At 39.9% G+C, this 27,552-nt stretch overlaps 1 protein-coding gene across 1 annotated transcript in view; it reads right to left on the bottom strand.

Annotated features, from left to right (window-relative positions):
* The window catches only part of col18a1a (collagen type XVIII alpha 1 chain a), a 75,528-nt gene extending 50,678 nt beyond the window's left edge, over positions 1–24,850 (bottom strand). The window contains exons 1-2 of the mRNA XM_056389540.1: positions 24,695–24,850; positions 24,536–24,609 (exon numbers count right to left, since the gene is read on the bottom strand). Of these exons, the coding sequence (XP_056245515.1) occupies positions 24,536–24,609; positions 24,695–24,699 (79 nt within the window). The 5' untranslated portion in view covers positions 24,700–24,850. The remainder of the gene's footprint in view (positions 1–24,535; positions 24,610–24,694) is intronic.
* Positions 24,851–27,552: the final 2,702 nt, after the last annotated feature.

The following is a 27,552-nucleotide window of genomic DNA, read 5'->3' as shown; positions in this document are numbered from 1 at the left end:
ATTATACAATTACACTCCCTGACAAAGTAAATCGCTCTTTCAGTCAAGCAAACATTTCAAAACAGTAGATATTTTGTGCCAGAAATGCACAGAATATCTACATAATCTCTATGTATTTATCAAAGACATAGTGAAGAATGTGTTGACACAACCGTGTCTGCTGGTTCACTTGTGCCATTCACTGGTTTCCTCAGTAGAGGGAGACCAAATCACTGCGATGTCTATTATGGGGTTTCAATGGGACACTGACCTCATTACAGTCCAAAGCACTTAGGTCACAGGACTGTCATTAGCATGCACACACACATGCGCGCACACACACAGCAAACACACATATCAAATGAGAGACAGGTGGGGCAGACAAACAGGATGACAAAGTCCATCCAGGTCATCTTAGGAAACAGACACTAAATATTCAGTTACACTAACGTATAGCAAAGTGCCATGTTGAGTAGGTTCCTCCAGCCTCTTTTCATCTGAATATACCTCTATAATCACTATATATGGTACTAGATATTTTATTTTTTCAATTACTGGTGTTTTTATTTAGCAATCCCTACTTTAACTTCAATCACAATTTATATTTCCTTTTAAAGTGCCTTGTCTTTTCTAAATAGTAAACAACTCATGAGACTGACTGCAAACTTCAAAATCAGTTTTCCCATTCCCATCTAAATTCTTATCATCGCTACTTTGTACAGCTTCAACAAAAACACAAGTAACAATAAAATGAACACAATATAATGGAAAGAGAAACTTGTACAAATACGGTAAAATCTATCAAAAATGGATTTGAAAAGAGACAGAGTCCAGCATACAGCCTTCTGAGTCTCTGGGTGAACTTGAAGTAAAAGGGTCATCTTACTCCGACAAATCATTTACCTGCTTTCTAGACCTGAAAAGAATGGAGAGGGACTCTCCCACACCTGGAATCCAGACACTGCTTGTCTAATATGGGAAGGGTTTGAGGGTCACAGAGTTGAAAATGTACCATTCAGGTTAGCTACATATTTACTACTGAATATCTGGGGCTGACAAACCATATAAAAATATAACCATAATATTTTATATATGAACATCTGGGATGGGAGAAAAGACATGAGATATTATCTTATTAATGATTGCTCCTGCATACAATGATCTTATTTCAACAGTGACTGCAGGATTTCTGCAGGGTCATTTAGCAGGCACCAGGTGGCTACAGGTCAGAGGATTGGGCCTTTTGACTGGAGGGTCACTAGTTTGACTCCTTTGATGAACTGGCAGGAGAAATGTCCTTAAGCAAGGTACTTCACCTCCCACTGGTGCTGCTCACTGACTAATGATAAATGACTGTTGTTGTTACCAGGTTGTGAATATAGTTCAACCAGTTGACTCTAGTTTAACTGATGTTTTTAGTTTTGATTTAATCTGTTAATGTATCGAATGGCTGTCGTTGACTAGCAAAATAAAGTTGTCTGCCATACACACAATGTGATTGATGCTACATGAATGTAACCTGTGTTCTGGCTGATCAAATGCAGGCTGTTAACAGAAAGAGAGAGGAAAATCCTTCATATCCCCTTTTTTCCCCATTGCTGAACACCATTCGAGGCGAGTCTGGAGGTGGATAGGTTAGTAGAAAAATTGCACGTACCAGCTGTTTCCCTTCAACCTCCTAACAGTCCACAGCAAGTCTGAACTTTTCCTTCTCCAGACATCTGACACACATGAAAGAGGCCAAGGGGTCCAATTTGGGGCCAAATACCGAGCCATATTTTGTCACCTCATAAAAAATGTCAGATTCCAGCAAAAGCCATGTTTAAGAAAATCAACTAAACAAAAACACTGCATAACTGAGCAGCTAGAGAGAGATAAAAAAAAAACTACTGGCCAGATTAATTTCAGGTTTTGCAGCATCAGCTCATCACCAATCAAAGAGGAATCCTCACAGTTGCTACCTGATCAGCTACAGTGTTGTGTTTGGGGAACGGTTGGCCAGCTAGTGTTGACAACGCTGTCATTCTCACTTCCCACAAGGATGAAACAATGTGGAGATCGGAAGTCTGGAGTTAGGAGTGTTGACTTTGGGGATTTGGATCCATAACCGGATAGGCAGAAAAAGAACAAATTATCCAGATACTTGTTTGAGAGGCATCTATATGTGACTGCAGGGAGACTGAAAACAGAGCTGGCACTTTTTAAATAATCCCTTGACCTTTTTGTTTCCTCTCAAAAAGGCCACGTCTGTTACTCTGCGACATGTCTGTGCTAACATATACACGGTATTTGTCCCCTGAGGATTCGTTCATGTACATATTTATTTTTGCGTGAGTGGTTGTTGTTTTTACTATTATCCTTTCCCACATGAGCAATGGCAGGATGAATGTAGGTTATGAGAATTTCTGTTGATAGTTTTACATCAGGGAAATGGTGCACTGGGAGAAACTGATCCTGAAGCAGCGTCACAAAGATGAAACAACAAAAGTCAACTAAACTCAGGTTTAGAAACTTTTTTAAAAACATTTCTTTAGCCTAATTAATACAATTCTCAAAGGGATGAGTACCTCAGATATAGATTACTATGTCTGCCTTGCATCTTTGCTTAAGTTGCTGGCTTTAATCAGCATTGTAGCAGGAAATGTGATGAAAACGGCTGCTCAAAGTGCCAGATTCTTTAAAGGTAAATTAAGCAAGATTAAGAAATGAAAGTTTAAAGAAGAAAATCTTGTGTGAACAGGAGAAAGACGGTGTGTTTGTTTGGTCTTGTTTTGTTTAATGCACCATGAAAGACACCATTAGCATGATAAGTCTCATTGTTGTGGCTAGGTTCTCTTTTATGTGGGATCTGACTTGATGTTTGCCATTTGTAACAAATCTTGCCCACATTATGTGAGAATTTCCTGTCGCACACATTGAAAGCCTTTGACTGGTTTTTAATGGTGACCTATTTAATGTCTTTCATCCATGTAATGAAACAGACACAGTAGATGGGCTGGTAAACTTGGCTTCAGTACAGATCAGCCATCATCACTTTGCCAGGGACGGATTGAGACAGTGATGTGCTGAGACATGAACTTAGAGGAGCGTTTTTTTTTTTTTTCATAGCTTACAGGGATATGAACCATCCTGTATGGATATTTATACTCATCTCACACTTTGTACTCTTATGTATAACATACTGTATACATGCTGTCAAAGTTGTACTACTACCTCCATTACTGTCCATAGGAAAACAGGTTTATCTGTAAAGCTCAGGACATGATGTTAAGTCAATTCATGTGTCATGGATACGGCAGAACAATCACAACAAAGCATTTTGAACTCATTAAAGATTATATCTCAGTCTCAGTGTCTCAGACAGTGTTTATTTCCGCTCACTGACTCATGCCAAAATGCGTAAAACTTCACTCTGTGGTTAAAGAGTCAGGATAAACAGAGGTAAATCGGAAATTTCTCCTACATGGTAACAGATGGAGGGGAAATCCAGGCATCTCGATTACCAGGCGGACTATAACGCCAAGCTCTGTTCTTCCATGTAAATAGGATTTGCAAACATTTATGTATTTACAAATATTGAGGCTATGTTTTTGGGTGCCTGCACTAGACAACACATTATCTGTGCAACCTGTTCAGCTTTAATATATGGAGAGTTATTTCAAAAGATTTCATCCTTGGAGAAGTTAAATCTAATGACATTTTACCTGTAGATTTTTGCACAGTTGTGTTGCAGAGTGGGAACCACCCAGGTGGTAATTGTAGCTAATAGCACAGAGGAGTCGGCCTGGTTTTGACACTTTTAGATACAGTACACGTGGTTGTTTGGGTGTGCCTGTGCACTTGCATCGAACTAAACAACCCAGTTAAAGGAGCTAAAGGAACAGGAATTAAGCCTTGGACTCCACAAATCATTGGGCAATTCCAGCAATATCAACCAGGCCATTTCCTCGGCCTCTTAATCCCAAAATGAATGAAGCATGTGTTTAAACATCAAAAGGTCCCTGGACTGTGGCCGTTAGAGGAGCATTCTTCTGTGACCAGACCAATGAAAGGGAGTCATTTCCAGAAGCCTTACTCAGCCGACCAGGCATTAACTGCCCTCAAGTAGTCTATTACAAAAAGTAAAATAAGATAAACTGTACTAAGTAGAAAGTCAACAAGCAGTGTCATTGCCACATCATACTGTAATAAGCTTTTGGTCATTTATTTTATGTCTTCACGTGCTTCACAGTACTGCCAAACAAGTGCAGCAGTGATAACAAATTAGTAAAATAATAAATACCCACAAGTAGCCTGCCTTGTATTTTCATAAGCAGAAGAAATTATCAAAATACAACTAAACCTCAACTGCAGCAGTGGCACACCATTATTGCATACTGTTAAACTCAGTATAATCATAACAAACTAATCTGATCATTCTGGTTCTGCTCAGGCCCGGTGTTGTAAGGACAGCCCTCACAAATGACTCCATCTTAAAATCTGTTCATCAAAAAATAAACTAAAATAGCACTCAGCAGAAAGCACACCCACTCCAAGGCCAAACACTCCTACACACGTCTGTCAGATCCAGATCGTTTTCTGCATCTGCACCAAATGGTACGAAGTCATAAAGCTCAACACCATAAATATGCCGGATTCTTTACATCAAGATCCGTACATTGCTTCCTGAGAAATTGACAAAAGGGTCAAAAAATGCCCTATTTCACAAAGTTAAGGGAAGTGAGAAAATAATTCCTCTGATTCTTTAATCAGATCTGGATCAAAGTTTAATGTGTTCTTTCCTGCCCCACGCCCCATTTCTCCACCAAGTTTGGTGCAAATCGCTGACAAACAAAACCTCCTTGGCAGAGGTATTAAAAGAAATGTCACTACGACTGTTAGCGGGTTAACAGCAAAACCAATTAAGAATTTCATTTTTTCTTATCTAAAACAGGCCTCTGTAGTGACATTGTACTTTTAGACATATATCTGCCAAACATTTCAGAACCAATTGTACACAATACAGCAGAGAGGGGGGGTTAGCTCTGTGTTGTCACCATTGGAAACCACTGCCATGAATTCAAACCCTTGTCTGTGATGGCTAAACTTCAGGAGATGACACAAAATAGATTTTGGGTAGAATAAGTGAGTATTACTAGATCACCGTATAATATTACTCCCAACCATGCGTAGTTTGTGTCTCTCGCGTATGATATTGTAGTAGTGAGGATCTGTTTCTCTAACTATCTGAGTGAAAAAAACTTCCTTTGAGGATTCTGAAATACCTCAAGAACAGCCCTAACTATAAAACGCCTTCAAATGTAACACTGCATGAGTCACAGACTGGGGCTATACTCACCATATGACTCAGGTTCTTTAGGGGAATATTTCAGACACATGCATGCCCTGAGGTGCAGAAAACATTCACCATACATATTCACAAGCACAGGCAATGTAAGTAACATCCATTATCCAAAAAAGGGATTTCAAAGGGAACTGTTGTCTTAGTTCAGCAGATCTAGTCTAAAGAGCGAGAGGTGGAGGAAGAGCTGGGATAAAAAAAAGAGGAAATTCTGTGGCTTTGCATCTCCATAATCCACAGTAAGCAAAGAAACTGTTTGCAGATGAAAGCCCTTGTGCAAGACAAGACAATACAAGCATGCAAAGGAAGTGGAAATAAAACCCTAGAATACTGCTGACTCAGAATACATGATATCCCACGCCACACACACCATGGTAATAGATGAGGAGAGCAGCTGCATATGCACTAAAAATTCAAAACTTCAATGTTGGCAAACATAAGGATACAATGAACCGCCAAAGCAATGCAAGATTGCACAGGAACAATAATATCAGTCAACTGTGTGTACTCAAATTCTAATCACAGTTTCATATTATTTGAGACATTTGGGGACACACCTGGAGAACCAAGGCAGACGATGTTATCTGCTTTTGTTCCACTGGTTTGTGTTTTGTTCTTTCAGCTAATACAGTTGGTTACATTCCCTTCAGTTACATTAGGACACCCTTTCCTTAATCAGACACCATTCAAGCCAGTAGACAAAACAAAGCCACCAACAAGACACCGCTGCAAGCTTTAGGTTTCCTGTTCTATGCGGAAAACAACACTAAATTTTCAATGCTTGTGCATTTACACTATAATTTAGAAAAAATAAATTTGACTTGGGGAAATGGTGGTTAAACATCTGAAGTGGTGTTTGATGGGGTACTCCTGCAGAGATTTTTGGGCCCTAAAATGGGTGAAGATTTCAAAACACTGGGTCATTCATTTCTCATATAATATAATTTAATAGCTTATAGATTCTGATAATACCCCCCTTCTCCATTGTTTTGCACACAGGCTTTCTGTTGTAAATGTGGAGTCACATAATTTACACTCAATATTTTTTCAAACTTGGTGATGGATTAATGAGCACTACCCTAGGGCAGCCCCTGATATTTTCCTATTTGACTTGTAGTCCTTAGTTCAAGCCATTTGTCGACTAGTCATTGCATGTTTATGATATTAATTCCATTATTTAAATATATATTTTTTGGGGGAGGGTCAGAAAATTAGTCCAGGGCTGAGAAAGAATCTTTTAAGTAGCAATGTTAACATTGTCGTACTTTACAGAGAAATACAGAACCGCAATATTCAGACTTACAAATATAAATTTTGGTTTGCGAACGACACAAGCCGTGTGTTAACGACGCTGGTAAAACACGATAATAATTCTGAATGTGTCAGGACAACCAGCAAGGAGAACGTTAGAGTGAGCCGCCATGCTTAGTGCCTAACATTGGGCTATTTACATCTTTCAAATGACAAGCGTTATTTGAGGTCAACGAATGATAGGCAAATGTTTGCCTGCACAGCTTGCATGTCGCCCTAATTGGGGTCGTCCTTTAACCTCTCGAAATGATCCCACAATTTGGAATTCCTGCCCAACAGACCGGTATCTAATTACCAACAGACTGTCCTGTTTACAGGTTGTTTCCATGTCAGAGGTAGTATGTCCCCGAAGAGTTGCTCTAAGGCTGCCATAAGTCTCTGAAACGTGTGTTAGTAAGTCATTGTACCATGTTTATTATTTTATTTTTTAATTTTAACATGCCCAGTTAGGCAAACCCAAGACGCTCAGTTACATTACTATCCAATAACAACAGGTACCAATCGTGTAAATGATGTCCGTCAGTGTCACCAGTTTTTTTGGAGTTTGATTTTGAACCGTCCAATCAAAACTAGAGGGCATCAAAAATTAGAGGGCAACAAACTGACCTCTATGTGAGGAACTGATGGAATGGTCCTTTGATGGTATGCGTGTCCATTTAGTTAAAGTGAGTGTGGCCAATGAGTGTAAACTGGTGTCACACTGTCAAGATTTCACACCAAGAAAGGACAGTGTTGTTTAGATGCTTTCTTTCATTTAATGAAAGAATGAAAGAATAAAGCACTAGCAACTGGACTGAGAGACACGGACCTTCTCTGACCAACAATGCTCTTTCTGCAATGTCCATCTTTTCAATCTTCACTCACAACCCTAAATAGCCCCTCACCCCCCAACTCAAAAGCCCAAAGTGAAAACATTCCTTGTTAAATTATCCCATTAGAACAAAAGAGCCTCTCTACAAAAAAGGGACAAAAGAGGAAAAAAAAAAAAAAGCATTCCAATCATGTTGGTTCAGGCTTTGCAATACCAAAATACTGCATGTGAATGGGGAACGGCAGGCAGGCACACCAAAAGTATCGCCTCAAGGCTCTGGTTTTGTGTGGTCAGTGAGAGAGGGCGGGGTTTTTCTACCACATGCAGCCTCCTGGAGACAAGACAGTCTGACTCAGTTCAATTGTCAGGCAGAAAAAATACTTTTTTTTCTTTGACATAAATGTCAATCTAGGAAACAGTGTTACAGTCAGTAATCGAGCCTTTTACACCACATGACATCCTCAAAATCTCTATTTGGTTGTAAAAGCATGAAATAAAAGTAGATTTGAAAAAAACTGTGGCCTTGAGTCATAAGATGAGAATATCAGAAAGTAACATTAGTCACTGCAAACGGGGGAGTCACAGAATCAAGTATCAGTAATTGGTAAAGCATGTCTAAATGATTTTTAAGGGATTTGGGAGAGGGAAAAGATGGAGGTGTTTTCAAACCCCATGTGATTTACTTCACATCTGTACTTTCATAAAGCATCAGGAAAAATACAGCTGACAGTGTAGGAGGAGAGAGAGTGATCTTCCAAACATATAACGCAGCAACTGGATTACTGTGGGCCTCAAACATTTAAACAGACCTACAGGGATTAACTTTATCGTTGCTTTGCATTAGTCATGTCACTCAATGACAACAGATGGCTGCAGAATAGTTTCTTCACAGCATGTAAAGAAGAGAAGTTACTGTGTTCTGAATAAGAACTAAATTTTCAAACTTTCTAAAATGTGCCTGCATTGAGCACATAGCACAAATGCATCCACAGAAGGTTTTTTTTGCACAGTGACAAACTTGAAGCTGTAGAACTTGGACAGGCTTATCATCATCTCAGCTCATTTGAATTGGTCTTTTAACCAAAATGAAGCTGAACTTCACAGATGCGTTTTTTGAAGCAAATGATTTAAAATTAGGACACGTTTGAATCAGAAGATATCACATGAAAGAATAAGTAAAAGACAAAAAATCTGACCAAGAATTCAATTCCAACTTTCAATACTTGGACACGTTTTTGTCTGTACCCAAAAAGTATGAAGTTTTATACACAGCTCTACTCTAGAAATGGACATTTTTAACCTTAAACACATGCCTCAATGGCACTAAATAAACAGTAAAACTTGTCAACAAACAACACCAAAAACTTACAAGACCACACTGAAAAAACAGGAAGAGTCCTAAAGGATCGGGTCATCTCGACACAATGCTACCACACACCTTTTAAAGTCTGGGTGGGGCATACATGTCTGGCTATCTGAATACCTGCTCTCTTTACTTGTGCCTCTTTCTGTCCCTTGCAAGTTAACTTTTATGACCTTGCAGAAAATGCACGGTTCCTGGGGTGTGGAGGACACTTAAACGTACACAGCCTGTGCTTGTAGACGAAAGACAAAACGGGAAGTCTGCATCCTTTCATCCACAGACATCAAAGATTTGACAGAACTGAGTAGGCGAACCCAGACCCACAACTGCTCTCACACACATCAGTGTATCATTCAGCAGCTGTGGGCCACCGCAGCAAGAACACTGCCACCACTGCTACACAATAAGAAGAATGCATTTGTTAAGGAGGCCTACCCTGTACTGAGTCTGTACAGACACACACTGGCCTGTACCGTGGCTGACATCATGTACTGTAACTGACGATTTTTGCAACTGTATGATCCCATTTTGTATTTCAACTATTTCAGCTTTCATTTTATACATCACAGACTTTTCCTATATCATCGCCACAAGGTTTACATTTGTTATTTTGACTAAAACAGCTCAGCAACTACTAAAAGGATTTCTCAAAAATTTTGGTACAGACATTCACGGTCCCCTCAGGATGAACTAATCACTTTGGAGATCCCCCTGACTTTTTCTCTTACACCATTATCAGGTCAAAATTTCCATTTCTCCAATACTTTGGTTTCTGACCAAATACCTGCAACATTATGTGCTAATTAGCAACGGTTATTATGCTACCGATTTAAACCAACACTGTGAACATGTTAAAATATTATACCCGCTAAACCTCAGTTTGTCAAAATTGTCATTGCATATTAGCAAGCTGCCATTAATATTTAGCTAAAAGCATCACTGGGCTTAAGTACAGCACCACAGAGCTGCTAGCATGGCTGTAGACTCCTGTACAGTCTTGTTTTATAATATCTGACACCAATAAGAGCATACAGTTCAAAAGACATGAGTCAGTAATTACAGTATGATGAGAGAAGTCACCTCACACACTTTGAACACCCACCTCTTCCCTTGGCTTTTTCCCTGTTTGCATTCAGTGTCCTTTTTTTCCCCTTTTATTCAGACCACATTATTTGGTGTTGGCCCAACTGCCCTGGGTGCCAAAATTAAGACTGACATGTCTGGGATTTTTAGGTTTCATGTGTACTTTATTTCGGTGTCTCTGAATAGCAACAGCAACATATACATTTTCTCGCTGTTTAAAAATCTGCAGTGTAGGTCTACTTAGTCACTGAGATCTGTGTCACAAGTCAGACTGGGCATTTTGAACAGAGGGGGAACACAGACAAGATCTCAGAGTCCCGTAGTGTTTCAGTTGGATGGTGGGAGACGTTAAGTAAGGATACATGGCTATTGTCTGCCCTGAGGCATTCCCCACAAGCTGTGACTATTCACCAAGGAGACTTCATGTTCATCTGTGTGTGTGTGTGTGTGTGTGTGTGTGTGTGTGTGTGTGTGTGTGTGTGTGTGTGTGTGTGTGTGTGTGTGTGTGTGAGACACGGATGGGGAGCAGAGACAAAATGCAGTCAAGACTTAGGGATGGGGTGAGGGAGGGAGCCATTCCATTGTGGGTGACAGAAATCCTTAATCCAACAAACACACACAATAACACCAGAATTTGGAGCTACACACACACACACACACACACACAGCTTTAACACCATGGCATTTCTGGCAGCAGAGGAAGGTGAACTCCAGTTGGGAGGAGGAGGAAGTGTGTGTGTGTGTGTGTGTGTGTGTGTGTGTGTGTGTGTGTGTGTGTGTGTGTGTGTGTGTGTGTGTGTGTGTGTGTGGCCTCGTTTTCTTTTTCCTGACAAACAATGCGCCATTCAACTGGAGAATAAATACAACAAAAATGACTAAAGTACGCAGCAGCAGCAGCTACAAATTGTTACAGGAAGGCCACTGAAAGGTTTCAGATAGTACGAATGCTCAAATGCTTTGTGAAGCTGCAGTTGAGCTCATCTTCTCTGTGTTTCAGTTTTTTCTGTTTCAAGCTAAATTTTTTACTACTGTATGTGCTAGATGAGGATAAACTGCCAGAACTAACTATGTCAACAGTCCAACATGAGTGAAAAAACGAATTTCTGACCTCCTCTTTCATAATAAAAGTCCAGTCAATCAGTCATGCCTTGTTCGTATGTGATGCATTTAATAACCCCTGGGAGGAATCTGGACTTCTGCACGTCAGTGAATCAACTTTCATGTTTTGGGTTTTTATTTGGAAGGAAATCATACAGCTCTCTGGTTTCACTGAAATAACAATCTAAGCTTTTAATTTGCAGATACAGTAGGTGTGATGTTTTGGCTGTGCCATCTTAACCTACAAAAGGTAAGTGGTGCAGGCTTATCTGCCTCCTCGACTTAATAAGGAAGCCAATCTTACAACTATGCCACTTCTGAGCTCAGATCAGACCTATTAGGTAACGCTGCAGTAACACAATAGCACTGCTCGGCTGTATGGGCTGAGCATGGCCGGAATGTGTCCGAATACCTGAACGCTGGAAGGAGGAAAAAGGCGCATGGAAGGTAAAGAGCAGGAAGTGGACGTAAATAAACACCTCATGTGAGCCAACACATCCTGAAAGCTTTTTCTGACACAGTTCAAACACTATTAGCAATACACTGAACCTGTTCAACTCCCCAGATCCACCTTAACCCTGTCCTTTGAAAAATCATCTGCCATCAGCTCAGCTCTCCACTGAGTTTATCAAGGAGTCATTTGTTGCCAGTGTACTTTTCACCCCATTGTGAATTTCCAGTGATGTATTGAAGTCTTGGAAAGCAGCCAACCTCTTAAAATAAGACCCCTGCCCCCCACTACTCACACAGACACACCTCAGTGGCCCACTGGTTTTGTCCTGGCCTGAGACACAGTCAGGAGCCTGAGGCAAGACTTGGGTTTTAGAGGGTGTGGAATTGAGAGGTCTGACTTGCCCTTAGGGTGAGCATAATGTGGAGGTATTGGGGGTGAAAAACCCATCCATCAATGCAGAGTTACAACAGGGCACTCCCCATCATATACTGTAACTGTACAGTAGATACTGAGAAAATTTCTGAATGCTTCATTGAGGCTACCTTTAGGGGGTTATTGCTCAATATATCAACTCCCATCAGTCTTTACCCTAAAACACCAAGTAACTTTTCAGCTGTATCCTTGTCAGTAAAATGGCATTTACACACATTAACTGTCATGACTGTGAGAAAACACATAAATTACAATACAGGTAAACTATATAAACACATCATCAAATCATCTTGCAGCTAGAGGCAGACTTTCAAAAAGGTACAGATGCAGACCACAAACTGCAAAGCACTTCAACACTTCAACATATACAGAGGTCTTTCAGTGGCTTTTTCTTAAAAGCTGCGAACATGTTGAAACCTGTACAATGAGTAGGACATGTGCCTCTGAACTGATGCTGCACCAATTCCTGTTGCTCCCTAAGCTAGACCCTCAGCATAGGAATCTGATCTAGGGTCAATCCAAAATAAGGTGTCAATAAATAAGGTGAGTGGCCTTTTCGCCACAGTTCCACATTGTGAGGTTTAAAAAGCAATAATCGCAAAAAAATCACCATGTCTGAAGGTCACTATTTACCTTATTTACTTCCAAGGTTTGAACTTTAGTGTTTGGAGTTCTAATAAGCAGTAACAAGCTTGTTACATGGCTTTAACTCATAAGGCTTGACCTTGTAAGATTTGACTTGTAGATCATGATTGCGTTTTAAAATGGTTGTCATGTGATTCTTGGGAAGATCGCCCCCCTTTAACTCAGTCTGAACTGTCAAACTGCCTTCAGTTAAATAAAACAGATTCTTTTCTGACTGCATGTACCAAATACCTGAAAGTCTTGATCATCTGACAGTGAACTCGCAAGGGCATGCCAGATTTCAGTAACTAAAACAACAGTCTCAATGGGTGAAACAAAGAACTTAAGACGTTTTTTCTAAGACCAGCCTGAATTGTCATAAAAGATGGGAAGCATATGAATTTTTCTACACAAGTGAAAAGAAAAAAAAAAAAAGTATAAATGACTAAACAACATGAGTCTAAACCACAGACCATTGGGTTCACACATTGTGTGCTTGAGCTCTCTAATCTGTCCCCTTGACCCATTTCCACAGCAGCTTCGAAGCCCATTTTGCTCAAAGAGAAAACCACCAAGAACAAACCTTTAAGGGAGTGGTGGAAGGAGAATTCCAGTTTCTGTTCCGGCAGACTTAGATTTTAGTCAGTGCAATAAAACTGTATGTCTGTAATGATTTTTTTAAGTTAAAGGAGAGATGTTAATAATTAATTAGAATAACAATGCATTTAAAAATGTTAACACAACTTGGTTACAGACTACACAGTCAGTCACGTGCATATGATTAGTAAGACTTTCCAGATTCAACTGTTTGTCACAACAGAACGTGGTGGCAGTTTTCCAAGAAAAATGTAGAAATTGACAGATTTGGGAACAGCCCATGCCTGACATTGGTTAGACATTTCTTCAGTCTGTTTAATGAATGTTGCAGGTTTTTTCCCTAATCATAATGAGTGTCTACAGTTGAGGTTAATTAGTTAACAGAATTATTCAGCAGAGCAAAGGAAAAATTATGATTCAGATCAACTTTTTAACCTCAAATTAAAATCAAAGAAACCCAAGCCAAGTCTCCCCAGGTAATTGTTAAGCTTGTGAAGTTTTGTCAGAATACAGCCCCTAGGTGTAATTTACATCCTGATAGTCACACTGTGGCCACATAAAGTTGGCACATTACAACATGCTTCTGCATCACAGTAGATGCCATAATCAGATCTTTTTGTGTGCTTTTATTGTGGAGCGGTTGCAGAAAAGTGCTGAGTTTGCATCATATGTATTAATTATCTGATATAGACAGGGTTGTTTCCTTCCAGGTAAGGGAAAACCCTTTTTTGGGGAAGTGTAACAAAAGTGGTGGGAATACAAAAAAAATGGTAGTTAGAGATGTTTATCATCTACAGTTTATTTTACTGATTCTCACTATGGTGTCTTGATTCTTGTTCTTAAGAGCAATAATGTAACTGCCTAGAATTTGACACAGAAACAATAATATAAGAAATAAATTGGCATTTTTGACCAAAACTGCCTTAACGCTAAGGAACTCAAAGGACTTGAGAGCTCTAAAACTTGCAGATGCTTGCTGGCTCTATGAGTCAAAAGGTACATTATGGTCACATTCCAAGACATGCTCATATCTAATAAAATAGAGGCCCACCTCTTTGGAGTGTAGACTGTCCACTGACAAATTTCCCAGGCTATCAGCATTCTTAAGATTCTCCTGCCAGTCACACAGGGCAATTTATTGACTGACCATCTAACAACCTTGATGCAATGTTTCAACACAGACACGCTCTTACACTGAAACACACTGAAAACCACATCAATAAAGATGTGTTGCATAGTAACCGTTAAGCTGCTCAGCAACACCAACACTTGTGGGTTTTGGCTTAAAGCTGGAGACAAGGACTCACACATCAAATGTCTTAGAAAGTAGTTTGGATCATTAGTTACAAATTATAAAGCCTGTGTCTAGGCATGTGCCTAGACACTGATTGCTCTAGCAGTTGTCTGTGAAACAAGGGAAAAGCAGACAGTGTTTGTATGCTGGATTTCACAGTGTTTAATCAGGGTCTGAACACCTTTAATGGTTGGTGACAGGTCAGTCAAAATGTAACAGGTAAGTAAAAACACAGCTATTCATTAAGTATTTGTACATTAGTACATTCAATACTTCCAAGGCTACATTTGGCAAAGCTGATCCTGACAGATACTGATATTGCTATAGTATATAATGGCTACATGGCACAGTGGCAAGCTGCTGAACCACATATAAGATGGACCTAAGTTTATGTAGAGATGGATAAGCTAAGTGTATGAGGTCTTAATACAGTCAAGATTAAAACTGAAATGAAGAGTAATTTCTTGCCAACTGTCTGTAATTAAAAACCTCCTCTAATTTTCCCCCTTTTCATCACTCAGTATTCTCAGATTAGAGCCTTTTTGTGCTACAAACTCTGTTGTCCTCTACTTACAGTATGTTAAAGACAGTGTTTTGACAAAATCTTGGTCAGATTCTACCATGAAAAGTTGAAAAGCTTTGAAATTGGAATTATAAAGAAACCTTTCCTGTGAGCTTCAAAGATTTGATCCTTTCTGGAGATGGAAAGTAAATGCAAAGAAGAAGCTTTGAAAATGTGACATTTATATCTACTGTATATTATGCCATTTCAAAAACTCTTTCACTCATCACATCCTCACGTTCACCATGAATGCACAATTTCTACCTGCTCACACTGGTCTGAGATTTATGAAGTAGCTAAAATGCTGGCAAAGGTGCAAATGCATATGCACATCCTCTTAGCATTCAGCATAAGCCAAGAATTAATTTCCATCCATTCCTGTTGTTGTTGCTGAATGCATAAGTAAACGACATCTTCAAGAGGTGGGCTTCATGTGGAAAGAATGTAGAGGCAGATCTCGTTTTTGCACAAGCTAGTCTGTGTAAGGAGCAGATTGTTGGATCAGCCTGTTGGCCAGTCCCACCTCTTTGTCCTTTTGCAGGTTCTTTGAACCCACTAGGCCTCACTCAAGTGTTGAGTTTCAGCTTTGCAAAGCACTTCAAGAACATGTCAATGCAGATCAACACTTTGACAGTAAATACAACCATGAAAGGGGGTACAACACTTCTTTTTTGTCACAAAGCTTCCTCTTTGCACTGGGGCACTACATCAGCAGACTGATGATGTCAAACAAATGAGATAAAAGTAAGTAAGGTATGTGCGATCCCCCACTTATCTACCCTGAACTGGCCAATTAAATATGTAAATGCGTTTTAAGTGGACAAATCACAGAGTTGGTTCAACTGGTGCTCAAAATTGTAACCATATTTGAAAGAAGCTCAGTGCTGAGAGCCATTATTCAGCCCTTGCCCTTCAGTAGCCAGATGATTGCTGGCTTTGAGCATCAATCGCATATAATTCACATAGATTAATGAGAAAAGTAGACTATGACCTTTCCCTCATACCATTCCCTTCAGTCCCCAAAAAGCAAAGTCTCACCCTTTACAAGGAGTGTTGATGGGGGCACAAACTTTTAGCTAATGTGGCACAACATCTTCAAACACCCCTCAGTGAATAATGTTTGGCAGCTTACGCTTCACCTTCAACTGACACTTTAATCCCTTGTAATGAATGGAGACAATGGCTGGAGGGGAATGACGTTATGCTTATGGCTATATCAGGGGCCTGAAAGATACAGTAGATGAAGAGCAGTAAGTGGGACAAAGAGGGCTTTCATCAGCCAGACAATATCACGGCCCTCAATTAGTACAGGCCAGACTAGGGTCCAGGGTGCCAGCAGTCATTGTTCCCCCTGATGTGTTCTTTAGCTCAAAAAGCCTACAGGTCATGGACTTCCTCTGTTTCAGATTAAGCCAAGCAAAGGCATGTTACAATCCACGTGATGGGGCTTTGGTGAGCTGGTGCACCAACCTGATATGAAAAAAATGAACTTAGTGAACCAGCTGAAACATATTTGACTCCACAGCCTCAGTTGAATTTAGTTAGGTATTTAAAAATTGATACCCAACATAACAGAATAAAAATACCTGTTGCAATATCATGTCTCTTGTTCAAAGTAAACTTGGACAATGTTCTGCCAGCTCCGCAGCCAAACAATGGAAAACATTTAGTTTCAAAGCACAGTGCAGACACACAAATGACACAGATACAGATCAAAATATAAACTGAGGTTTGGTAAGTTCTTCTCAAATGCAGCTTCTTCCTCTGATCTGATCTATGAATTGTATGACCAAAAAGAAATCTATAGTTATAGACTGGAAAATGCAACTGAAACAGCTTTTGCATAGACAAGTGGTTACTTTAGAGAGAACAGAACACGTGAGAAGAAATCAGTCCACTACAGCACAGTGCAGCCTGGTGAGAAACTGACGTCTTTTATTATTTTGTAGTGAGTGCAAGTACTCTCTTGCTTTCTTACCTTCTATTCTATACTTTACTCTGGACAAACACATTCAAGACAGGAAACTGAAGGTTAAAAAGATATTGTACAGCCAAGTCTATTACCAAGTCCAAATAATAAGGTTATAAACTGGAGTTGTGAAACCACAGGGTTCTGCTGAACATGACAGTAACTGGGTTTCAAAGGGATGTTTCAGCAAGTGAAGTGGCCAATGAGGAAGGGAATTTGACTGCAGACCTTCCAGCTCGTCTCCCTAGCTGATAATACAACTGTCTCAGTAGATGAACAGCCCTGCAAATCTTTCACTGGACCTCTAAATATTTAACGTCCCCATGGTTGGCCTATGTTCCCCCCCTCTAGACCTCTCAATGGATGGCACTGTGCCACCTGGCCCATAACAACCACTGACTGAATAGAGGGCACACTTTATTGTCTGCAAGCTCATGATTCACACAACAATTAGCAGCTTCCAAGTTATGAACAACCGAAGCATTCGCTTTGTAAAAATCCAAGCTCAGCACATGATCCAACAAGAGCCTAAGTCTTCTGTCTCTATACCATCAAGCAATGATGTTTACACAAAAGCAGATAATGGGATGTCTTTACTAAGATCCTTTTCAATGCTTGTAGGTTGGTGTTGTGAGGCACTTAACTTCGGACCAAACAGATGCAATAAAAATGCTGGCAGACTCAAAAGACAACTACAGAAACTGTTGTTCCTTTCTTCACTTTTTTTCCTACATTTTTTTATTTTACAACCCTACATTATAACCAATAGAGAGTGCACCTGGAAAGTCCACCTCTCAGTTTCTGACAGGTACAGTGAAGACAGGCCTTGTCATCGAATCCCTTACCTCGCACAAGTCCTACTTCCAGCAAGACCATACGAGAGCAGAGGACTGAGGTACAGGACTCAGCAAATCCCTCTTTTGTCACAGCAGCTCTAGGCTTGATGGTAATCTCCCCGTCCCATGGGATTCTCCTCAGTTCACACCCCCATGGTGTGAGATTTGTTAGGGGGTAAAAAAAGAGAAGTGCCTACAGACATGGCAGCTCTTGAAGGACGGGTGAATGAGTGGAATTCAAGGATGCCTTGAAAAGCAGCCTGCACATCATGAGAGTCAATCGAAAGATAAGAAGACATGGAGAGCAAAAAGAGGAATATAACGGCAAGTGAGGTTCGAAACGCACAATGACATTCCCGAGAGGGGCCTCATGAAATGCTGAATGGTCTATTCATTCATTTAAAAAAACGCATTGGGTGGTAGCTGGGGCTTGTATTAACGGTGTTCACATCTGACAGTTCAAATATGCTTATTTTTTTCAGGTGTGAATCTGCAAGGTACCTCTGAAATAATGTAATGAAATAATGAAATAGTGTCAATAGGATCACATCACAACTAGAGACATGAAGCAGTCTACGTAGTCTTTGTCACTCTGAACCTGTCCCAGTGCATGGAGATTGAAAAGCTGATGGTATAGATTTCTTAGGACAAGAGAATGTAAATGGGTGGAGGTGGGAGGGGGGGTTCTCTAGTTTCATGCGTCCCTGTGTTCAGCAGGCTGTCGGTAAGGACAAGTGAACACTCCCTAAAGCTGGAGACTGGGACAAAGTGCCAGGTAGATAGATCCAGTTTCCTTTGCTACAGCCAAATACGGCTTTGTGGTGGAAAAATCTGCACCTGGTGGCCATGGAAACCAGTATTCACCCAGGCTACAGCCCACGGTGCTGACAAACTGACCACATTGAGTAGACGTAAGCCTGGCTTTGAATGTAATGGTTTCTAAAGAGGTTAAATGCCTTTTGCGTAGTCTCTTCGCAGAGTCTGGGTGATCAACAGGTCTGTAACAACATTACATTTTTTACATTACAGCACACAATTGCAATTGTTGCTGATGTATGTTCACCCATGACAGATCTCATCATGGCATTTTTGCTACATGAAGAAGGTCAGTAGGTTACTCCGTCAACAAATTTAATGGAATCAAAATCTGCAAATGAAGAAGCAATAACTCTCTTGCTAGACCAAGCAATCACAACTCACTTTGTCCAAATGTTGAGAAAGGATTTTCTGAAGCAAATACATTTCTAAAGTATTTTCAAACATGCTTAACTAGACAGACAAGGCAGTTTTACTTTTGAAAGCGCTGCTAATATATAGGCCTTTCAATCTTACTCTGTGCTCAGATCTTTAAAAAACCTGCATATACTGTAGAGTCCTGTTATTTGCAGAGTAAGGCTTCACACCTTCAACTAACTCTTACCTGGATTACGGCTGGGAAAGACAAGCAAATAAGTGAGGGTTTCACCGCAAACAGGAAAGAGGAGCTGAGAGGTAAGAGGGCACTCAGTGTGCCATTAGTGCTGGAGATAGTTGGGTGTACAGAGCAAGTACCCTACAAATCCTCTTCTCTTGGAACACAGGCAGTAATTATGGTGTCCCTCTGTATTTTGCCGCTGTTAACCCAGCATTTTGACATCAGGGACAGCATGAGAGAACAGCCGAGCGCACCTGAAACACTGAGCGGTGGGAGCACATTAAAATACAGATAACAGCTGTCAGCAACATTCAAAACGATGCTCTGTCCTGAAAAGATGATGGGGATCGCAAATACAGAACATACACTGAGCAAAACCCTGTGATTGCATTTCTTTACACATGGCAATCCTGACAAAACTGTATTGCCTAAATAATCAAAACCACATGGTCAGTTTTGTTGTAAAATAATTAACACAATATAAAAACATTTTCCTATTCATACTGTCCATCTGTCAACCTGAAGATAAAGCTTGTTATGTTACGATAAATCTGCCATTAGCCACTAATGTTTTTTTCAGTTTGTTCAGGTGTCTGCCAGATAAAGGTTGTTCTAGGACTCTGGCCAAATCCACCTCCTCCCTTCTTCACCACATAATGAAACAACCATGAACTAAGTAGATGGAGGATCAAAGGGATGAAGCTCTTTCTTTAGGTGATGTTTAAATGCAAAGGCAGCACATAGTTGGTTTAAGTTTTGTCACAGGTCATAGAGGTCATTGTTACATGTGGGTCAAACTGGACACAGGTATGCGCGTCTGGGATGTGCATAAAATTATTTTGGTGTGTGTGTGTGTGTGTGTGTGAAATTTAAAAATACAAAATATTTAACTGGCAGATAGAAATTGTAAAGATAATATGAAAAACAAAGATAGCTCACATTGACTGTTGTGTCTGAGCTGTACATACAACCTAATTCAAACAGTGCCTGGTGACGCAGAGGTAATTCTCAAACTGGGCCATGCTTTTCAACGTCCAGGACGGATATACAACTCTTCAGATTCACTACGAGCTCCAGATGGGTCGAATTAAGTAATCAAAGCAGGATGTGACCACCGTGGTTTTCTTACAAAAACACATCTACATTAAAGTAAACGACACAAGTCTAGATTTCTTTCAGCCTCCTCGGTAAGTGCGTTTCTCATATAGATACACTTTTTTGTCCTGGTCTTTAACATCTGTGCGATGCTAAGAGAGTTACGCTGTATGAGTTTAAGAGACAGATGGGTCCCTTTGCTTGAAATAACCTTGTAAAAGTTGCTGACTGCCTTTATAAAACAAACCAAAAAAAAAACTACATATGGAATCTCAAATGTTTTTACAGCAAAGCATCAAATGTAATTTTAAACGGCACGTTCAGACCATAGCTGAAGCACATAACTGAAGCACCTGAAACTTCCAGCTGATACTATCAGCAGTTAACTTCCATCTGACTTGTGTTCTGGTGATTGACAGGCAAAAAAGAGCGGCCGAAATGGCACACGTAACAACATCAATCCATAAAGGAAGTGTCAGTTCCTTGTGTTAACTTTTTGAAAATGCAGAGAAAGAGGAGCCAGAGAGAAATATCCAGACATCCACTTGACATTTGGAGTGACCCCCACCCACAACCTCACACACACACACACACACACACACACACACACACACACACACACAGGAGGTTACACTGAAAGTCACAAACAAAGCTATCTCCAAAGTCCAAGATGTAAAGATGTAAACCATCTTCTAAGCAGAGGTTTAATAGCCTTTCTAAATGCTGGTGGCTGACACAATAAGACAAAACTAACACTAGATGGAACTTCCAAACCTTGATATGAGGAACCTCCAAAGATGTTGATTATGAATAAGTAGGTTTACTGACTAGAAAATCCAGGGATTAGACATCACAAGGTTCACTGAGTCAACAGAATCTCTGCACAGTCGGTCCATTTATTTCATTTAAGAGTTACAATGATCCTAACGGAGGCACCAATCCAATAGCTGTTCGCCACAGAGAAACAGACTTTTATTGTTGAAGTGCTGGACTTTTACAGATTAGTGTACATAAAGTCTGGAGTTTACAATAACTGTGTTTTTTTTTTAGGGGATCAGCATTCCTCCATGTCCTCCACACAGAACCTGAGTTTTCTAATTTTGCAAATAACACCATATGCAGTATCACACATATTTTAGTGTATTATAGTGAATCAATATACATTTGATTTTCAACATCCTTTCTTTTGTATATACTGTTCATATATCAGTATGCTGTAAAGAAGGGTGTCATTGCATATACAAGGTATTCTCTGATGGGAAGGACATTTAACCTCTACTATCAGTTCCAAAAACCACTTTATAAGAATCGTGTGTGCGCAAAGTTCGTTGTGTACGTTTGACTGTTTGTATGTATCTACTGAGGCATATTCCATTAAAATATGTATTTATAGGCTCTATGTTTTATGGCTAAAGTTTAACATTGAATTCACTTTAACTAAAGTCATTAAATATTTTGGCACAACTTGTAAACTTTACATCCTAATACTGAGCGTTTTCTTACCCAGAAGAAACTGATTTTACACTTTTATTTTGAAAACTTCCACCCACAAAATGTAGACCTGAATTAACTTTGTGGTTATTAGATAAAATGCTGCTATTCATTAGCTACCACCTGGGCTAACATTAAAAATGACATTAGGAGAGACAGGCATAGACATTAGGCATCCTGTTGGCAAAGAGCTCATAATGCACATGTCACCACAATGTGTCAGGTTTGAACTCTGACATGGCCCTCACCTTCCCTCTATATCGACCCCCTCTCTCTTAATATTTCCTGTCAATCACTCCACTATCATCCATCCATCCATTTTCTTCCGCTTATCCTCTAGTAGGGTCGCAGGGGGGCTGGAGCCTATCCCAGCATCTTTTCGGGCGAGAGGCGGGGTACACCCTGGACAGGTCGCCAGTCCATCGCAGGGCAAACACATAGAGACAGACAACCATTCACACTCACAGCCACAGCCACACCTATGGTCAATTTAGAGTATCCCATTAGCCTAGTCCCCATTTGCATGTCTTTGGACTGTGGGAGGAAGCCAGAGTACCTGGAGAGAACCCACTCCACTATCATATAAAGACAAAAATACAGAAACACTGAAAATACTTTAAGAAATAACATCACGGCAGAGATTATGCACATTGCAGTGCTTCTTCCTCTTATTACTGGACTTTTACTTACAGTGATATTCATTCACTTGTCTTGCCTGACTTGAAAACCACAATATGAACACCACAAGCTTAAAACAACCCATTCACATAGCAAAATTAAGTTTTGTTGTAGATCAAATCTTATAGTACCCCAAAAAATGTAAATATAAATTACAATAATTTGAGAAAACTGCACTTCAAAGATTGCTTCAGAGCAAAACTGATTCTTGCAGCAACAAGCAACTGTGGAAAAAAAAACAAAGAGAAACAGGAAAGTTCAGATCGTCATTCTCGCGACACATCTGTATAGAAGCAGATGTTTTCCTGCAAATTCTGCAACTATACAGTATGTGACACATCAACAGATGTTTGTCAACGGGTGGTCTGCTTCAGACAAACTGTTCCATCACAGATTACTAAAACATGAGTGTCGCCAACTAGAGCTCGAGGTAATCTGATGGAAGTTGCAGAATCACCTCAAACAAGAGCTATGTCAATCAAAAGGCTTGCAAATAGTCTCTGTCAAAATGTATTTATAATATCCATATATAAATATAAAGTTTTGCTATCCCTACCTGGCACATTTGAAAGTCTGTTGCATTCACCACTTTGGCTTTCCTGTCCCTCTTGCCTACATGTCCCTACTCTGAAAAGGAGAAGACCTCAAGCCAGCTGTGATTTTTAATGTGGCATCTAATTCAGCCACTAAATGGCACGGTGGGGTGTCCCCTTACAGCCGCTCCCCTCCCCCAACCTCGTCCTGCTCCCTTCAGGCAAAACCATGCTGGGTGCATGTCAAAGATCACACGACAATAGGGATTCCTGACCCAGCCAGGGACTGGGAATGAATCAGACCTAATTCAACCATGTCGCAGGCGACCAAAGGCACTGCTCCTGAGACAGAGTGGCAGGCCTTTTCAGCCCGGACACACACAGACCGGACAGCATTCCTGTGGAAATGTCACGTTGTTTTACCCTTAAAACAATGTTTGATTAAAACCTGTTTAAGTCCTACATGGGGTGTGTTAGTTACAAAAGACAGTACAATCAAAAAAGTCCATCAAAGCTCCCAAAATGCTGTATCTCTCCATTAGTGATCACGGTCAATCAAATATTAATTGACATCCTCTCAGTTTCCTCTCCCTATCATCTGACAGCTACACAGTTCTCCAACTGTACTTTTACTAAATTAAATGTCGGACATCAGTGAGGTTCAGATAAATTATTCAGGAACAGAAGAGAGTTCTTTCATTCAGTGGCTCCTATGGGCCTTTAACACCACTATCATTGTGTGTCAAAGAAATGTTCCATTGTCTTTGCCTCTAGCTCAAATGCAATGACAAAATTGCAACATCTGGAAAGATACGAGTTCAGCAGTTCAGAAAAGGCCTCTTTCAGAAGTGAGTTGCAGCCACTACAAGCCACAGTCAGACACAGAGTCCAGACATGTTTGTTTCTGAACACTGTAGACTTTGGACTTGAGAAAAACCTGAAAACAGTCCCAAAGCCACTTTGACCCTCTGAGAATAGATAAACTGCTGTGTTGTGTCATTGAATCATAACAATGTGTCAAATAAATGGTTGCTGCAGAGTCTTCAAGAGCAAAGAACAAGCAGTGAACTGAAGCCATCCAAGCCAAAGAAAAGACAGTGAGCAGACATCATGCTCAGCACATAGTAGCAATTAACCATCAGATATGAGAATGTGTTGCTGCAACTTTCTGCAGTTCAATTTGTAAAACATACTGGTTCTTATTGTGTAAGTAAGTAAGTAACTTGCAGTTTAACAATCTGAATTACCCCTTATTCATAAAAGTTAAGATAAAAATCTAACTGGTCAGCTGCTACCATGACTACACTGTTCCCACAGATTGGTGCCAAACGGGTCAGCAGGCAGCATATCTGCCAGTGTAAACCAGCATTACACTGTTTCAAATCTTTACTGTCTAAAATGAAATTTATGTACTATAGGCTGTTAGCAATGCACACAAGCTGCACTCTCACAAAGAACTAGTCAACTAGAGACCGTTATGAATGTTGATAAGGTGACCACGGTTAAGTAGGCCAAAATTATAAGCATGTCATCAGAGCCATTCCATTCATGTTTCAGTATTTGTCCTTACCTGGCCATTGCGATGCCGCCTGGTTGACAAGAATGAGGACGCAGCAGACAAGGCGCTCCAGCCATGAAGGACACCTGCAGAAGTAGCAAGCAATCACATTCACAACTTTATCGCTTCAGTAAAAGCTACAAAAAGTTCATTCAAAAACGCTAAAAGTACCTCATCTTAATTTCTTCTTTCCCTGCTATCGAGCGGTAAAGCTACATGGACTGCTCGGGGGTAACGGGCTGTAAAAATGTGCACAGCTTCCCTGGTCCAGCACCGCTGCTGCTGCTGCTGCACGCTGCTAGAACAGCTGATGGAGACGCAGCACTTTGCTGGAAGCAGTCGAGACGTGTGGAGAGGGAGAGGTGACCTGCAGGAGCTCACATCAGGAACTTCCGCCAGGTCCTAAAGGCAACACATTCCACAGGTTTTGAACCTCGAAGCAGTTTCTACGACTATGAATACGTGTCAATCCAATAATAATTCTAATAATAATAATAATGGTTTTAAAAAAAGTAAATAGTAAACGTTCATGTTTTGTAGATTATAAAATAATATTTAAAATAATAAATGTAATAATAAATAATAAATAAAAAATATACTTTCCCTTTTTCTTACATTTTAACAATAAAGGGAGACATCATGTGTCTCCTCTGACAAAACTGACAAACCTTATGTCAGTCTATTGACTTGGAGTGGATGTGAATGGATGAGAAACTACAGCTTGAGCTGTGTAAACCTGAGTTTTCCACCGGAAAATCGTCTGTCATTCATGCAAAGTTTACACTGTCACTACCTTCTCCAGCTGTAGTGGGCTCACAAGAACGGACTTGGCAACATAATGACCACATGTAGTCTCAGTGATGGCTTATTTACTTTGGTTTATCTTACTCGCCGGTAAGAGCAAGGTGAGACCTACCTGAGAAAGGCGGAGCGGTTTTTTGGGCTATGTAAAAAGAGAGAAATATGATTTCATTAATCATTAAGAGGATGTACGATCAGCTTAGCTTAGTCTGACATGAAACAGTTTAACATCAAACCTACAAGATCGCATAGTTTTATAATTCACTGAGCCACTGAAGAGTGAAGAATGGAGAATTTCTTACATATCTTTATCTGTAAACCTCATGAAGCTAAATCTTGAAAGCTTGTACTTTTGAACCCACATCTGATTAACAAAATAATAATATATGACAAGTGATATGAATATGCACAAAAGAACAAAGTGTAGCTTGAATGAATGAGAAGTATTGAACTTACATAGGCCATAACGTAAGCCAACAATACATTGCATCAAAGTGTCATGTTCAAAGATTTATATTTTAGTTCCACTTACTTCTTTGTCTCAGTTCTGAAAAAAATCAGCACGATTAAATCATCTGAAAACTGACATTGAACCATTCTTGGTATTCGCCTTGAAAAGCATGGCTGCCAGTTGAGCTGGGGCATGTTGCACTTACACAAGATGGCCACCAGAGGATGAAGTTGGTTTTCTTTTCAAGACCTGCAGAGTAACATTTGATTCTGGTCCACTGCTATTCATTAATGCACTGCTGTCAGCCTACAGTATACACTATTGATTGTGTTTGCTTGTTCATATTTATAATGTGACATGCTGCTTTATCTCTTCTCCTTCTCTGCTCTTTTCAATTTTTGTGCCTCTGTGTTTGAGAAAGTACTTTCTTCATCTTTGTGGGACTTGTTGGATGCAAAAAACTCCTAAACTTGATTGTTACATTCCTGGCAAAATATAGATATGCTTAAGCAGCACAATTTTATTAAATTGATAAAATATGTGAATTCAACAGTCTAGTAGTACTTTCCTCACATGCTCTAAGTACTTCTACCTTCTTTATTCTTCTGTGAGCACATTTGTTATCATAGGAAAAGGCACTGGGTTCAGTCCTCTGGCACTATGTATTGGACTGCTGTATTAGTCAGTGTATCTGCAGGCCTGCAGGCTACTGTCTGAACACGTCCACAGCTCTGTGAATGTCTGCTTTGCTCACATTCCAGTGTCAGGGGAAAGAAAGGCAAAATTGTCTGTTAAATGCTATGTTGCAGTGTAACCTTACAGAAAGCAGAGTGGGACTCGTTCCTCCATGAGTAATGTATAGTGCATCCTGCAGGTCTATAACGAAAACAGAACGAAAACATTATCATTTGACATAAGCAAAGTGTGACAGTAATGGTCAGGCTCACTGTTTTCTCCTTTTTCAGCATTGTGAGTGATAAAAACTATAAAAATGATTTTTATTTTATTTAACTTATAAATTATCATTAATGAACTTATGATTATTTGAATCCATTAAAAATGCTTTCTCATACAATTTCATCTCTATTTGAAGTCCCACAGCCAGTGGTGTTGATACAACCATTAGCTGTTGACTCTGAAGTGTAGAGTTCAGAGGATGATGACAAAACTCAACTTGTGTTGTATATAGGGTACCAAAGCCAGTTCTACCTTATGTTGTAGGTAATACAGTGCTATCCCTTAAAAAACTTTCCTAAATCCACATTGTAATTACACTAAACTGCAGGACATGGCTTAGACAAACACACAAACAGAATATGTAGTTTTGAGTTTAACTTCAAAAGGTGTTTGAAGTACTGAAACGTGTTTGCAATTTCCCTTAAAGGGTTAAGCACTGAGATTTTATCAAGGTTTTATGGTGCTTTTAGCCTTCCAAGCATTTATTTGGGCTTTGAAATAGATGCCTTGTAATGTTACTTATTTGGCAGGTTGTCCAAAACATAATTTAAACAGTTTTATGGGGACAGCAGTTTAGGAAGATCCTTAAACTCTTGTTACTGTCCAGGAACACATCACACATGGGCATAAAGTCATGTTTCTTCTGACGATGTAATCACAGCAACATTTTAGTCCTGCTAACCTTTTACACTCACAAAGAGTGAGTGACCGACTTTACTATACGTATACAAAATCACATGACAAGGGTGTAAACAATACACAAAACAACCTTGACACAGCTATTGTTCCCATAAGGTCACAACATGCAACAGACTCTACT

The sequence above is a fragment of the Seriola aureovittata genome, chromosome 11, assembly GCF_021018895.1.
Source record: "Seriola aureovittata isolate HTS-2021-v1 ecotype China chromosome 11, ASM2101889v1, whole genome shotgun sequence".
Classification (NCBI taxonomy): domain Eukaryota; kingdom Metazoa; phylum Chordata; class Actinopteri; order Carangiformes; family Carangidae; genus Seriola; species Seriola aureovittata.
This window is presented reverse-complemented; position numbering and strand designations above follow the sequence as displayed.